This window comes from Chiloscyllium punctatum, chromosome 17, assembly GCF_047496795.1.
Source record: "Chiloscyllium punctatum isolate Juve2018m chromosome 17, sChiPun1.3, whole genome shotgun sequence".
In the NCBI taxonomy this organism is placed as follows: domain Eukaryota; kingdom Metazoa; phylum Chordata; class Chondrichthyes; order Orectolobiformes; family Hemiscylliidae; genus Chiloscyllium; species Chiloscyllium punctatum.
The window spans coordinates 43814852-43832299 of record NC_092755.1 but is presented as its reverse complement, the minus strand read 5'-3'; the positions used below and the strand labels follow the sequence as shown (position 1 = coordinate 43832299).

The window sequence follows — 17448 nt, the reverse complement described above, 5'->3', positions numbered from 1 at the left end:
GAAGGAGGTAGTAACTAAAGTCTGTAAGGAACTAGATAATGAAGTCAGTGTGAGTAAGGGGAAGAGTAGGCAGGAAGTGGAGGATGAACGCAGAGGGATTGGTGGTCTGAGGTGCACTTGTTTTAATGCAAGAAGTATAGTAGGTAATGCGGATGAACTTAGGGCTTGGGTTAGTACCTGGACGTATGATGTTACTGCTATTACTGAGACTTAGTTGAGGTAAGGGCATGATTGGCAACTAAATATCCCAGGAGGGATATTTAGTGCTGAAGGAGGGTACTATGGAAAATTTGAGCAGGGAGGCAATGTGGGCAGAACTACAGGCCTCCCAACGGCAAGCGTGAGATAGTGGTACAAATATGTAGAGAGATCATAGAAAGATATAGGAGCAACAAAGTGGTGGTGATAGGAGATTTTAATTTTCCCAACATTGACTGGGATTCACTTAGTGTTAGAGGTCTGGATGGAGCAAAATGTGTAAGAAGCATCCAGGAGGGTTTTCTAGAGCCGTATGTAAATAGTCCAACTCAGGAAGGGGCCGTACTGGGCCTGGTGTTGCGAAATGAACCCGGCCAGGTGGTTGAAATTTCAGTAGGGGATTACTTTGGGAATAGTGATCACAACTCCATAAGTTTTAGAAGACTCATGGACAAAGAGTGGTCCTAAAGGAAGAGTGCTAAACTGGGGGAAGACCATATGAAGCAAAATTCTGCAGGAGCAGGGGAATGTAGATTGGGAGCAGCTGTTTGAAGGGAAATCCACGTTTTGTATATGGGAAGCTTTTAAAGACAGATTAAGAGAGTTCAGGAGAGATATGTTCTAGTGAAAATGAGTGATATAAACGGCAAGGTTAGGGAACCATGGATGGCAGGTGAAATTGTGAGACTAGCTAAGAGGAAAAAGGATGCGTACATAAGATTTAGGCGATTGAAGACAGACAAAGCCTTGGAAGAATATAGAGTAAGTAGGGCCAATCTGAAATGAGGAATTAAGAGGGCTAAAAGGGGTCATGAGGTCTCCCTAGCGAGCAGAGTTAAGGAAAACCCCAAAGTCTTTTTTTCATATATGAGGAGCAAGAAGGTAACTAGGGAAAGGATTGGCCCACTCGAGGGCAAGGGAGGAAAGTTATGCATGGAGTCAAAATGGGTGAGATTCTTAATGAGCACTTTGCATCGGTATTCACCGAGGAGAGGGATGTGACGGATGTTACGGTTAGGGATAGATGTTTGATTACTCTAGGTCAAGTTGGCATAAGGAAGGGGAGGAATTGTTGTGTATTCTAAAAGACATTAAGGTGGACAAGTCCCCGAGTTTGGATGGGGTCTATCCCAGCTTGCAGCTGGGGCTCTAACAGATACCTTTACAGCATCCTTGAACACTGGGAAAGTCCTGGAGAACTAGAAAATTGCTAATGTTGCAGGGTAGCAGGGATAATCCAGGTAATTATAGACCTGTGAACATGATATCAGTAGTAGGGAAGCTACTGGAAAAGATATTAAGGGATAGGATATATACCCAGTTGGAAGAAAATGGGTATAAATCAGTGATAGGCAGCATCGTTTTGTGCAGGGAACATAATGTCTTACAAACTTAATAGAATTATTTGAAGAGGTGACAAAGTTGATTGATGAGTGACGGGATGTAGTTGTCATATACATGGACTTTAGTAAGGCTTTTGATAAATTTCCCATGGTAGGCTGATGAAGTTGCATGGGGTCCAGGGTGTTCTAGCTAGATGGATAGAGAACTAGTTGGGCCGCAGGAGACAGTAGTAGTGGAAGGGAGTTTCTCAAAATGGAGAACTGTGACCTATGTACCACAGGGATCGTGCTGGGACTGTTGTTGTTTGTGATATACATATATGATTTGGAGGAAGGTGTAGGTTGCCCCATTAGCAAGTTTGCAGGTGACACTAAGATTGGTAGAGTAGCAGTTAGTGAAGGGGACTGTGAGAGAGTACAGCAGAGTATAGATAGATTGGAGAGTTGGGCAGAAAAATGGTAGTTGGAGTTCAATCCAGACAAATGTGAGGTGACCCATTTTAGAAGATGCAATTCAAGAGTGAACTATACAGTAAATGGAAAAGTTCTGGGGAAAATTGATGTACGGAGAGATCTCGGTGTTCAGGTCCATTGTTCCCTGAAGGTGGCAATGCAGGTCAGTAGAGTGATCAAGAAGGCATATATGGTATGCTTTCCTCCATCAAACGGAGTATTGAACTTGAGAGTTGGGCAGGTCATGTTACCTTTGTATGAGACTTTGGTGCGGCCACATTTGGAATACTGCATATTCTGGTTGCTACATTACCAAAAGGATGTGGATGCTTTGGAGAGGATGCAGTGGAAGTTCACAAGGATGTTGACTGTATGGAAGGTTGAGTAGATTAGGATTATTTTCATTGGAAAGAAGGGAGTTAAGGGGGGATCTGATTGAGGCCTACAAAATCATGAGAGGTGTAGACAGGATGGATAGCAAGAAACTTTTTTGTAGCATAGAGGACTCAGTTACTAAGGGTGACGAGTTCAAAGTGAGAGGGGAAAAGATTAAGGGAGATATGCGTGGAAATTTCTTCATGCAGAGGGTAATTGGTGCCTAGAGTGCGTTGCCAGCGGAGGTGGTAGGAATAGGAATGATAGCATCATTTAAAATGTATTTAGACAGATACATGAATGGGCAGGGAGCAAAGGGATACAGATCCTTAGAAAATAGGTGACAAGTTTGGATAGAGGATCTGGATTGGTGGAAGCTTGGCGGGCCAAAGGGCCTGTTCTGTGCTGTAAGGTTCTTTGTTTTTTTTGTTGACTGTCAGATGAAGTGAGCGTAACTGTCCTTGACGCAAAGCAGCAGTTGAGTATGTCATCATGGAGCCCTCACAAAACTGACATCAGTGAGAAGCATGGAAAATTCTTTGCTGATTGGAAACAAACCAAGCACACAGGAAGGTGTTTGTGCTTGTTGCAGGTCAATCATTCCAGCTCCTAGGTCATCACTGCAGGAGTCTCTTAAGATGCTGGTCGAGTCGCAACCATCTTTGGCTGCATTCATCAATGAATGCTTCATCAACCTGGTATGCTTGAAAGGCAAGATCTGTAGCTTTTGCCTTGCTCAGAGGCAAGGCCAGAATACTTAATGATTACTTTGTTTCCATTTTTGCTATGGACTTCACCTGACAAAATAACCTATCCAAGTAATAGAGTCATTTGGCACGGAAACGGACCCTTCAGTCCAACACATCCATGCTGACCAAGTTTCCCAAACTAAACTCGTTCCACTTGCCTGTCTTTGATGCATAACCCTTTAGTTTAACATCAGTGATATGTTAGGTTTTAGAAATGATAATCTCAGGCACATGGAGAGATATAAGTTAATTATGGGTGCACAGTGGCTCATTGGTTAACACAGTGGCTCACTGTTGCCTCACAGTGCCAGGGACCCGGGTTCGATTCCGGATTCAGGTGGAGTTTGCACATTCTCCCTGTGTCTGCATGGTTTCCTCCCACAATCCAAAGATGTGCAGGTTAGGTGAATTGGCAATGCTAAATTGCCCATAGTGTTCAGGGATGTGGAGGTTACATGTATTAGTTAGGGGAAGTGTAGAGTAATAGGATAGGGGAATGAGCCTGGCTGGGTTACTCTTCTGAGAGTCGGTGTGAACTTGTTGGGACAGGTGGCCTGTTTCCACACAGTACAGATTCTAAGATTTACAGTTTTGGGGTAGAGATTCAAGAAGGATGTGAAGAAGGAATGTTTTGCAGGAATTGGGATGTTATTTATGACAGTGGTTAAGATGAAGTCGATCAATACTTTCAACAGGAAATTAGATCAGTACTTGAGAGAAATAAATTTGTGGGATTAAGAAAATAGAGAGGTGTGGTGCTATTGACTGGTTTGCTCTATAGAGATCCGTCATGGTCTTGATGATCCAAATGGCTGTCTGCTGTGCCACAATGACTCTCATGAGCCCCTACATTTCCCTTCCGGATTACTTGGCCTGCCAACTGCTTTCCTTCAAAATTTTCCTAAATTTTTTCTGTTAGTGGTAATACACTGCAATCTGTGGAGCCCAAAAATCTATTGTTTGGAAGCATCAATTGTTCAGAAATCTATTGAGCAGATGCAAGCAAGTCACAGCATTATTTTAGTACAGTACTTTGGAAGTGGAAATGTGAATACTACAATATTTTAATAAGTTAAACAATTGTTATTAACTACTTTATAATTGATTAGATTACTTACAGTGTGGAAACAGGCCCTTCGGCCCAACAAGTCCACACCGACACGCAACCCACCCAGACCCATTCCCCTACATTTACCTCTTCACCTAACACTACGGACAATTTAGCATGGCCAATTCACCGAACCTGCACATTTTTGGATTGTGGGAGGAAACCGGAGCACCCGGAGGAAACCCACGCGGACACGGGGAGAATGTGCAAACTCCACACAGACAGTGGCCTGAGGTGGGAATTGAACCTGGGTCTCTGGCGCTGTGAGGCAGCAGTGCTAACCACTGTGCCACCCAAATTTTCTCACTTTTATATTTCAGTTAAGTATTTGTATCTGCAATGGTTTCTGGTTTATTCGCTTGTGGTTAAGTACTCTGATATCATTCTATAATCCAAAAATCTCTGGCTTGGTCTATATATGGAAGTTTTAAGAAAGCAGTCTTGATCACATTACAATGTATAATAAAATTATATAAACTGGAATTTCTTATTTTGGAATAACTGCTTTATTCTAACTTTTGCTGAAAAGTGATGTTTTGTTGTAATACCTACTGCAGTTACAGAAATGTTTGTTGGTATTTTGTAATCCTTGAGTTTTATGTGAACTTGGTCCTTCATTTTTTTTCTTACAGCCTATGAAACCTCTTAAAGCAGCTGCTACCACATCTCAGCCTGTCCTCACGAGCCAACAAATAGAAACCATCTTCTTCAAAGTGCCTGAGCTCTATGAGATACACAAAGATTTCTATGATGGACTTTTCCCCAGAGTTCAGCAATGGAGTCACCATCAGTGTGTTGGAGACCTCTTTCAAAAACTGGTAACATTAATGATGACTTTTGCTATTCTCAGATTTGAAACTAAATTTAATTATTCTAAATATATTAATAGAATTATATCAACTGCATTTCTGAGCAGTGAAAAAGCTATTCCTTAAAGGCCATTTTCACCAATTTTGACCAACTATATTTAAACATACACTGTATTTTAAACAGTTGCGCATACTTCAGATAAACATTGGGATCAAGCAAAATACTGTTGAGTATTTTTCACTAATTAAGTCAACTGTCCATTATTATTTTATTTATAGTAATGATTCAATTTTTAAATTAATTTAGTGTAGTATTTGCTTCCCTCTAATTCCCAGTTCTTTTTTACTTGACAGTAGAGTAGATTAAGTACATTGTTCTGTAACTACGTCCAATGTTTAATTAAATTCTGCAGGAGGAATCGAACTGTGAGTACACTTGGGGGGAGGTGGTGACATGGAGGTGCTGGTACTAGCAATCTAGAAGCACAGGTCAGTGTTCTGGTGACATGGATTCAAATCCAACCATGGCAGGTGGTGAAATTCAACTTTTAATAAAATCTGGAATTAGGAGCTAGCCTAATGACGACTATATACCATTTGGCAGCTGTCACAATATCTTCATTGGTTCACTCATGTCTTTTTAGGGAAAGATATCTGCTATTCTTACCTGGTCAATAACTCCAGACCCATAGCAATGTGATTGATTCTTAACTGTATTTTGATAAATGTGGGCTTAGCCCATGAACAAATAAAAAAAACTATTAACAATAGTTCAGTAGTTGACTCTGAAGTCTTGTATATGTGAAGAAGAGAAGCTAAGGCAATGTTACAAGTATCTAAAGAATAGTACTGGTGTTTATTACATGCACATTCAGCATTTTACTTGTTGCATTTCCATATACCTAGAAGGTAAAATTTGGAATTCGCCTCGGGTTGTGATATTTGAGATGAAATGTCCAGGCATATGCAGACATGCATTTATATATCGCTCAGTATGTTTCCAATGCCATTTTTGTTTTATTCTTTTGTGGGATGTGGACTTAGTTGACAAGTTTAGCATTTATTGTCTGTTCAAGATTAGAGTGGTGCTGCAAAAGCATAGCAGGTCAGGCAGCATTCATCAGGAATTCCTGACGAAGAGCTCCTGCCCAAAACGTTGATTTTCCTGCACCTCAGATGCTCCCTGACCTGCTGTGCTTTTCCAGCAGCACTTTAGTCTTGACTCTGATCTCCAGCATTTGCAATCCTCACTTTCACCTATTTATTGTCTGTTCCTCATCGCTCCTGAAATGTTCACTATTAGCCATCTTCTTGAAGTGCTGTATTAATTGTAATGTATCTTTACTGCAGTGAAGAATCAACTACATTGCTGTGGGTCTGAAGTCAGGTGAAAGTTTGACCAGATAAAGATGTCAGATTGCTTCCTTAATGCATATTAGTGAGCCAGATGATTTCTTTTGACAATTAATGGACACCATTACTGCTAGTTGTTTTACAATTCTGGTCATTCAAGTTTAAATTTCACCAGCTGCCATGATGCGATTAGAATCTATGTGACTAGAGCATCAGGCTGGATTACCAGTCTGGTGATTTTACTACTATGTTGCCAACTCCCTTAATTTTTGCTGCTGCTATCTGATGGTTTCTCATGGCCATCCAGTTTAAGCACCCTCTCTCAACTTTGGGAACTTACTGAGCACTAATTGGCTTGGTGCATTTGATGTTTCCCATGTTAATACAAACCTTGACCCCCATCTGAATCAATTCAGAAAATGCCAGAGAGTTGCTGAGTGCTGATTGGGAAGTGAAGGGCGCATGAAAGAATTATTAAATTCAATGCAAGAGAATTGACCTGTCTGATAACTTAAGTGCTTTTTAATGAATGAAATGGACTGTTGTGATTCAATAGGTAGGTCACCACCATCTTCTCACGGGCAACTAGGGATGAGTAATAAATGTTGATTATGATGGAAACGTGTACAGGAATGAATTTTTAAAAAAATCGTCTCTTTTGGTTTTCCAGGGATCCCTATTCTCTGGATTAAAGTGTTCTGATTCGAATTAACACGTTTTGATTGTGCTTTTTTCTCTGAAAACCGGCAAGTTCTGAAATTCAGCATGGCCTCTGTTCTGAAGCTGCTGGATTTGAAAAAGTGAGCCTGCAATGCTTGAGGCTTTGCAGAACATAAACAACTTCACTTGCACAATATTGAAGCAGAAGTTTTTCAATATTGTAATCTGTGTTATTGCCACTCAACGTATTCTGTCAAGATTCTAATTATGTATTAGTCAAACAGGGTTTGTAAGACCATAAGAAATAGGAATAGAAGTAGGTCATTCAGCCCCTTGAGCTTGCTTCACAATTCAAGGTAGTCAAAGCTGATCTGGCACTCTTCATGTCCACTTTCCTGCCTTTCCTGTAACTCTCAATCCCTAACTGATCAAGATATCTATATCAGCCTTACATGTATACAGCTCCCTGTGGCAAGGACTCAGAGTTCTCAGTGAAAAAAAATGCTTCTCATCACAGTCTTTATTCTGAGACTATGCTGTCTGGTTCTAGGCTCTCCCATGCAGAGGAAATATCCTCCCAGAATTTATCATGTCAAGCCCCTTCAGAATTCTACATGTTTAAATGAGAACACCACTTTTTCTCATAAATTCTAATGAGTAGACTGCTGTTTAACCTTTACCCATAAGACAATCTCTCCATGCTGAGGATCTTCTTTGAACTGCCTCCGATGATTTCTATCCTTAAATAAGATGATTAAAACTGCTCACATTACTCCAGATGCTGTCTCATCAGCACTTTGTACAGCTGCACTGAAACATCCTCATCTTATACTCTAACCCCTTGAAATAAGGCCCAACTTTCTATTAGCTTTCCTGATTACGTGCTGTACCTGTGTGCTAGCTTTCTGTGTTTTATGCTCAAGTACTCCCCCAAATCCGATTTGTGTTACAGTTTTCTTCAGTTTTCCCCATTTAAATAAGTGTTCTTTTGTACCCCCTTCCAAAATGGACAACTTCACATTTCCCCACATTATATTCCATTATCAACGTTTTGCACATTTAACCTATCAATATCTCTAAGTTAAAACAAAACTTTAGTGGCCTAATCAACATTTTATACAGTTCCAGCATTGCCTCCCTGCTCTTAAGCTCTATGCCCAGGCTAATAAAGGCAGGTATCCCATAACCTTTCTTAACTACAATATCTACCTACCCCATTACCTTATAGTAATTCTGAATATGGGCAAAGTCCCTCTGATCTTCAATACTTCCCAAGATGTGACCATTCATCATGTATTCCGTGCCTCTTTTGACCTTCTCAAGTGCACTACATCACATTTATCCAGTTGAATTCCATTGTCACTGATCAGCCCATCTTATCAGTCTGTAAATCTAAGGCTGTCCTTTTCACTAGTTACCACCACACCAATTTTCGTATCATTTGCAAACTTCCTGATCAATCCTTCTCATTCAGGTCTAAATTATTTATATACACCACAAACAGCAAGGACCCAAATCTTGTGAAATTGACAGTCCAGAAGTATGTAGGTGATGTTTGTCCCTACTTTAATGCTAGACTGTATAGGTTCCAAACTCTCCCCAAAGCTTTGTAAAATGTTGGTGCTGAACTTTTCAATGATTCTGGACATTGCCTGTGGGTTTTGTGACAGGCTTCTTGTTGCACTAACCATTTTGTTGTTTATACCTGTCAATGTTCTCATCTGAGTTTTGCTTATTAAATTTTGACAAGATCGGTTACATGACAACCTGAACAGAACCCTTGGCAAAATTCAGTCAATGATGCATGTTATGAACTGCAAAGCCCAGCAGTTCTGAATTGTAGTTGGAATCAGTGTGATTTTGAGAGGAATGGACAGCTGTACTACATAAAGGGTAGGGAATAATAACAAACTGTCAACCTTAATCATTTGGGACACTAACAAATGTCTGGTCAGGAGAACCATATGAGGTTGTATTAACTCAAGAATAGGGCCCCTTTAAGATCAGCAAGGGTGCCTTTACGTGGAACTGTAGGGGATGGGGGAGATAATAAATGAGTATTTTGCATCGGTGTTTATTGTGGAGAAGGATGCGGAAACTATAGAACTTAGGGAAATAAACAGTGACGTGTTGGAAAATGTCCATATCACATAGGAGGATGTGCTGGATGTCTTAAAACTCATAAAGGTGCATAAATCCTGGAACCTGATCAGATATACCCTAAAACTGTGTGGGCAGCTAGAAAAGTGATTGCTGGTCTCCTCACTGAGTTATTTGTTGTGTCGATAGCCACAGGTGAATGCTAAAAGACTGAAGGTTGGCTGACATGGTGCCACTATTTATGGAAGTTGGTAAGGAAAAACCAGGGAACTACAGACTGGTGAACCTGACATCAGTGGTGGGTGATGTTGGAAGGGATCCTGAGGGATAGGGTTTACATGTATTTGGAAAGGCAAGGACTGATTAGGGATAGTCAACATGGCTTTGTGTGTGGAAAATCGTGTCTCACTAACTTGATTGAGCTCTTTGAAGAAATAACAAAGCGGATTGATGAGAATAGCAATAGACATGATCTATATAGACTTCAGTAAGGTGTTCATGGTCAAGGTTTAGCATGGTAGACTGTTTAGCAAGGTTAGATCATGTAGAATGCCGGGAGAACCAGCCATTTGGATACAGAACTGGCTCCAAGGTGCGAGACAGACGGTGTTGGTGGAGGGTTGCTTTTCAGACTAGAGGCCTGTAACTAGTGGTGGTCCACAAAGATTGCTGGGTTCAATGTTTTTCGTCATTTGTATTAATGATTTGGATGTGAACACAGGAGGTATGGAGATGTAATTTGCAGATGACCACCAGCGTTGCTGGAGTAGTGGACAACGAAGAAGGTTATCTCAGAGTACAATAGGATCTCGATCAGATCTGCCAGTGGACTGAGGAGTGCCAAATCAAGTCTAATTTAGACTACTGCTGCATTTTGGAAAGGCAAATCAGGGTAGGACTTAATGGTATGGTCCTGGGGAGTGTTGCTGAACGTGGAGACTTTAGAGTGCAGGTTCATATATTCTTGAAAGTAGAATCACAGGTTAGTGAGGAAGGCTTTTGGTATGTTTGCTTTTATTGATCATTGCATTGAGTATCGAAGTTGGGAGATCATGTTGCAGCTGTCCAGGAAATTGGTTAGGCCACTTTTGGAATATTGCATGCAATACTGGTCTTTCTGCTATAGGAAGGATGTTGTGAAACTTGAAAGAGTTCAGAAAGATTTACAAGGATATTGCCTGGAAAGGCTGAGTAGGCTGGGACTATTTTCCCTGGACCGTCGGAGGCTGAGGGGTTACCTTGTAGTGGCTTATAAAATAATGAGGGACATGGATTGGGTGAATAGACAAGACCTTTTCCCTTGGGGTGGGGGAGACCAGAACGAGAGGGCATAGGTTTAAGGTGAGAGGGGAAAGACTTAAAAGAGACCTAAGGGGCAACCTTTTCATTTAGCGGGTGGTAGCCATATAGAATGTGCTGCCAGAGGAGGTAATGGTGGCTGGTACAATTGCAACATTTAAAAGGCATCTAAATGGGTGTATGCATAGGAAGGGTTTAGGAGAGGGATATGGGACCAAGTGCTGGCAAATGCGACTAGATTATGTTAGGCTATCTAGTTGGCATGGATGAGTTAGACTGAAGGGTCTGTTTCCATTCTGTACATCCCTATGATTCTGACTCTAACTGTGCTTGCTGATGTTCTGAACTAAGAACAGGAATTGCTAAAGAAATGTAGCGGGTCTGACAGCAGAAAAAGTAGAGTTAAATGTTTGAGTCCAATGACCCTTCTGCAGAACTTGCAGTAGTTAGGAAAAAGTCATAAATAACCTGAAGGGATAGCACCGGGGCATGCAGGTGGTTTGCAAGGAGTGTGCAATGATGGATACCAGAGAGAGAATGACAGATAGAGAAAGAGGTGGATGATAGTCTGCCAGAGGAAAAGAAAACTTGACAATGAGGACCAGAAGTTGGTGAAAATAGATTGGCTGTGCTGATAGCAGCACATGTCATGATGCGGCCTGGGTGTAGGGGTGAGTAAAGGACATAGAAGATGGTGTTCAGGTTCTAAAATGATTGAACTCAGTATTGAGTCCTGAGCATTTTCGGTTCTCCAAGTGGAAAATGAGATACTATTTTTACAGCTTGCGCTAAGCCTTGCTGGAGCCCTGCTGCAGGCCTGAGACGGAAATGTTGGTGTGTTGAAGTGGCAGGTAACTCAGGGACATTTTTACAAACAGAATGTAGGTGTTCCCCAAAATGGCTGCCCAATCTGTGTTTCCTCTCCCCAGTTTAGGAGAGGTGGCTCTGTTATTTGTGATTGTTTCTCACTGAGAAGAATAATTCTGTGACTAGAAATCAAGTTGATGGAGCAAATATCTGTGGAAGTACTATGTATCTGGCATGATTGTTTCCATTTATGCTAATTAATCTGGATGCGATGGTCTCACAACCATTAAAATTGATCTATCTTTGCCTGAGAGGGGTTTATGAGTTATGTTGACCAATATTAATTTGTTTTCTTGAAACGTTTCTTAAACAGCTTGTACATCTTCATTTTTGAGCTCATCCCAAATCCTGCATACTGAATTCCTTTCCATACAAGCAAAGTTCCAAATGTGCATTATTTCCATTCTTGCCTAGCTGTGCTGGCTTTTTTAACTGGCAACTTAGTTTTAATTTTAAACCTCATTTTCAAATTTAGTTTTCATTTCACTCCATTCTATTTGTTGATTTCATTTGATTTATCGTTGTCACATGTACCTAAGTACAGTGGAACAGTTTTGTTTTGCAGACAGTACAGGCAGATCATAACATATAAGGCCATACAGGTCATAGGGTTAGTGAGTTTTGAGAAGATTTGTAGCTCAGGTTGAGGTTCTGGATGTAGGGTTGAACCTTCCAGCTCAGATCGATCATAGGGTGTATAGACAAGGTTACAAATGCACAGGAGGTTCACAATAGCAAGATCAAGTCCATTCAGCACTCTTAGTAACAGCAGAGAAGAAGCTGTTCTTGAACTTGTTAGTACGTGTTCAAACTTCTGTATCATCCGCCTGATGGAAGAGATTATTACTTGAGTGGGAGGGGTCTTTAATGATGTTGGTAGCCTTTCGACAGCAATGAGGTGGAGTCCATGGATGGGAGGATGGCTGTTGTGGTGATCTGAGCTGTGTGCACAACATTCTGTAGTTTCTTACGGTCCTGAGCAGACCAGTTGCCATACTAAGCTGTTATGCACCCCAATAGAATATTTTCTGTGGTGCACTTCTAAAAGCCAGTGAGGATCCTTATGGATGTGCCAAATTTTCTAAGCCTCCTGACGATCAAGAGGTGCTGCCTTCTTAACCACTACATTTCTGTAGAATCATAGAGATATACAGCACATTAACAGCCCCTTTGGTCCAACTTGTCCATGCCAATTAGATATCTTAAATAAATCTAGTCCCTTTTGCCTACTTTTGGCCCATATCCCTCTAAATCCTTCCAATTGATATACCCATCCAGATGTCTTTTAAATGTTGTTATTATACCAGTCTCCTCCACTTCTGGCAGAGCATCTCATTCACGCAGCACCTACTGTGTGAAAAATTTCCCCCTTAGGTCCCTTTTAAATCTTTCTCTCTCATCTTAAACCTATGTCCTCTAGTTTTGGACTCCCCCACCACAGGGAAAAAAAACCTTGTCTATTTACCCTATCCATGCTGCTCTTTATTTTATAAACCTCTATGAGGTCACCCCTCAGCCTTGGACTGGTTAGGGAAAACAGCTCCAGTCTAGTCAGCCGCTCCCTTTAGCTCAAAGTCTTCAACCCTGGCAACATCCTTGTAAATCTTTCCTGAAACCTTTCAGGTTTCATAACATTCTCCCTAAAGCGGGGAGACCAGAATTGCATGCAATATTCCATTAGTGGTCTAACCAATGTCCTGTCCAGCCGGAACATGACCTCCCAACTTCTATACTCAGTGCACTGAACAATAAGGGCAAGCATACCAAACACCTTCTTCACTATCCTATCTACCTGTGACTCTACTTTCAAGGAACTTGCACTCCAAAGTCTTTTTATTCAGTAACCCTTCCCACGACATTACCATTGAGTATATAGATCCTGCTCTGATTTGCCTTTCCAAAATGCAGCACCTCACATTTATCTAAATTAAACTCCATCTGCCACTCCTCCTCCCATTGGCCCATCTGATACATGAGAAGGTCCAGGATAGATTGTTGGTTATCATCACTCCTTGGAATTTGACACTGTCTGATCTTTCCACCTGATCATTGATGTAGATAGGAGCATGTCCTCCTTTCTTCATGAATTCAATGATCAGTTGTTTTGTTTTGCTGACAGTGAAAGAGGGAGAGACACCAAATACTGAGTCGTGAGTGCACAGGGAATAGAGTTGGGGGCTGAGTGCGCATCCTTGCAGGCTACTGGTATTGAGGATTATTGTGGAGGAGGTGCTGTTGTCTATCTTCACTGATTGTGATATGAGAGTCAGGAAGCTGAGAATACCTAGCTCTCGGGGTTTTGGGATTAGTTTGGTTGGGATTATAGTGTTGAAGGCAGACTGAAGTCAATAAGTAGGAGCTGGACATAGGTATCCTTTTTATCCAGACTCCAGCGACGAGTGGCAGGCTAGGGAAATTGGAGATTGTGAAAATTGTGGAAATTTGTAAAATTTGAAACTTGTATTTCAAGCATTATTCTTGCCTTTGGAATTCTAAAGTCTACCTTTCCCTATCTTCAAAGTGTTTCTAAAAATACATCCATTTTCTACCTGCAAAGTGTTCATGTTGCATCCTTGTTAGTTGCAGTTCCTTGATGTCCTTTCAGAAGTAAATGTTCAAGACTATGAGATATGTTCAATATGTGGCTTTATGTGAACCTAAGACTAATTGTTTTGAATTCATAAGATATTTACAGTGAGTTCCCAAACATTTAATTAGCTTTATTGAACTTAACATGAACTGGAAACTTTTCAGCGAATACATCCAAATATGTTTGCATAACTACCAGGGTTTAAAGTAGGAGGACTTCACCATCTGCATGTTTATCCACATTAATATCCATTTGAGATTCTTTAGTGCATCCACTTAATGGTCCAGATGAAAAATTTTAATTGTACAGCTTTTATTTTACTCTTTCGTTCAATGTCTCAATGGCAAAACCCTACATTTTTGTCCACCCCAAATTGTTCTTACTAGTCAATTTCAGGGGGCAGTTAAGAGTCAGTCACATTGCTGTAGATCTGGATTCGCGAGAATGATAGATTTCTTCCCAAAAGGACGTTAGTATTTATTTCCATGTAATCGGTAAATATTGTGATCATTGGAAGATACATAACAAAAAAAACTGCAATATTTCTCAATTTTTAATCAAATAGTCAAAGCAGAAGTCTTTTCCATTTATTACTTTAGTTTTAAAAGACTCCATATACAGTTTTCTGAATGCCTTCTGATTTCATTATGTAATTATGTTTACAGATTTAGTTGCATCGATAATGAATTGCAGCAGCTTTCAAAATTCGATGTGTGATCCAATATCCGTATTGTTGATAATTATGTAAAAACAAACATCTCATAATTGACAGCATTCCACAAGGACTTTATTCCTCAAAATATTTGCCCAGGACAGCATCCTTGGAATGCTGAAGTACACAGATGCAGCTCGTGTATTTAACGAACATGCAGTTTGTAAATATGCAACTTATGAAGGCTTGTATTAATGATTGTGATCCCATTCATAGTGGTAAGGACCCAACATATAAACACTTCCTGTACTTACGAACAACTGCTTTACATTGTCCTTCATTGTGTTCTGATTTGTGTGCAAATTGATTTATAAACTGACTCCAGTACAGAAACGGTTTGCAACCCAGGGATTGCCCATAGACTTCTTTGTGAAAAGTGATTATAATCTGCCATTAGCTATCATTTCCTTATTATTACCTCCCTTAACGAATCTGATTATGATCTATTTTAACTGAAACATTTCTTTCCTCCTGTCTTACATAGAAATGCTCTGTTTTTCTGTTACGTTTTTCTATTTTCTAAACTTGCTTTAATTGGTATGTGAATGACTGACAGTAAAGAGCATCAATAACGATCCCTTAATATCTTTACAAATAGTTGACCTGTCTTTTTCATTCTTCCTATTCAATTTACTGATCTTGCAAACACTTAATTGAAAATGACCCAAGAATTTTTCTTTTATCCATATTGTCTCCTGGAAGCCTTTGGGTTATATTAATCCATTCAGTGAAAATTTCTGATCAATAGCACTCTGCTGACCTTATTGTCTATTTTTGTAGCAGTTTCCTTCCAGAGATGAGAGACATTTCAGCTGTTTTTCCATGGAGCCACCCAATAAGGACTCACCACATAATATATCCAAAAATGTAGGGCTGTCCTCTCACTCTGGTCAGTTTATCTTGCAGGTCATATCACATCAATTGCTCTACATATTTTTCCATTGTGCCTGGCATGATTTCATAGAACATTTGGCTCTCGATGTTGCGCTGACCCGTGAACTACTCTCAGCTCGTCCCCCTACACTATCCCATCATCCGTCCATGTGCTTATCCAAGGATTGTTTAAATCTCCCTAATGTGGCTGAGTTAACTACATTAGCAGGTATGGCATTCCACACCCTTACCACTCTCTGAGTAAAGAACCTGCCTCTGACATTTGTCTTAAATCTATCACCACTCAAATTGCAGTTATGCCCCCTCGTACAAGCTGACATCATCATCCTAGGAAAAAGATTTTCACTGTCCACCCTGTCTAATCTCCTGATCATCTTGTATGTCTCTATCAAATCCTCTCTTAGCCTTCTTCTTTGCAATGAGAACAGACCCAAGTCTCTCAGCCATTCCTCATAAGACCTTCCCTCCAGACCAGACAACACCCTGGTAAATCTCCTCTGCACCTTTTCCACATCCTTCCCGAAATATGGTGACCAGAACTGTACACAATATTCCATGTGCGGCTGCACTCGCGTTTTGTATAGTTGCAGCATGATATTGTGGCTCTGGAATTCAACAGCACTATCAACCTGGGTGGCAACTCTCAGGGATCTATGTACATGGACTCCAAGATCCCTCTGCACACCCACACTACCAAAAATCTTTCCATTGACCCAGTACTCTGCCTTCCTTGTTATTCTTCCCAAAGTGCATCACCTCACGTTTAGCTGCATTGAACTTCATTTGCCACCTCTCAGTCTAATCCTGCAGTTTATCTAAGTCCCCCTGCAATCTGTAGCATTCTTTCAAACTGTCCACTACTCCACCGACTTTAGTGTCATCTGCAAATTTACTAATCCATCCACCTATGCCTGCGTCTAAGTCATTTATAAAAATGACAAACAGCAGTAGTCCCAAAACAGATCCTTGTGGCACACCACTAGTAACTGGACTCCAGGCTGAATATTTTCCATCAACCACCACTCGCTGCTTTCTTTCAGAAAGCCAGTTTCTAATCCAAACTGCTAAATTACCCCCCAATCCTATGCCTCTGCATTTTCTCCAACAGCCCACAATGGGGAGCTTTATCAAAGGCTTTACTGAAGTCCATGTATATCACGTCAACTGCCTTACCCTCATCTACATGCTTCATCACCATCTCAAAAAAACACAATGAGGTTTGCGAGACACGACCTTCCCTTGACGAAACCATGTTGACTCTCTGAAATCAAATTGTTGCTTGCTAGATGATTATAAATCTCATCTCTTATAATCCTTTCCAAAACCTTTCCTACGACAGAAGTAAGGCGCACTGGTCTATAATTATCTTGGTCATCTCTACTGCCCTTCTTGACCAAGGGCACAACATTTGCAATCCTCCAGTCCTCTGGTACTAAACCTGTAGACAGCAATGACTCAAATATCAAAGCCAAAGGCTCTGCTATCTCCTCTTAGCTTCCCAGAGAATCCTTGGATAGATCCCACCCGGCCCAGGGGACTTGTCTACTTTCACTCCTTCTAGAATTGATAACACCTGTTCGTAACTAACCTCGATCCTTTCCAGTCTGATATCTCGTACCTCATTCTTCTCCTCTACGATATTCTCCTTTTCCTGAGTGAAAACTGATCAGAAATGTTCGTTTAACACCTCTCCGATCTCCACAGGATCCACCTTCAACTTCCCACTTCAGTCTTTGACTGGCCCTATTCCTACCCTAATCATCCTTTTATTCCTCACATACCCATAGAAAGTTTTAGGGTTCTCCTTTATTCTATTTGCTAATGAATGCTCGTGTCCTCTCTTTGCTCTTCTTAACTCTCTCTTTAAATCCTTCCTAGCTGATCTGTAACTCTCCATTGCCTCATCTGAACCATCTTGCCTCATCAACACATAAGCCA

General features: G+C 40.8%; 1 protein-coding gene across 2 annotated transcripts in view; it reads left to right on the top strand.

Annotated features, from left to right (window-relative positions):
• Positions 1-17448, top strand: part of LOC140487770 (breakpoint cluster region protein) — a 457801-nt gene that overhangs the window by 176759 nt on the left and 263594 nt on the right. For both annotated transcript variants that reach the window (XM_072587008.1, XM_072587009.1), the window contains exon 4: positions 4859-5044. In XM_072587008.1, coding sequence (XP_072443109.1) covers positions 4859-5044 — 186 coding nt within the window. The remainder of the gene's footprint in view (positions 1-4858; positions 5045-17448) is intronic.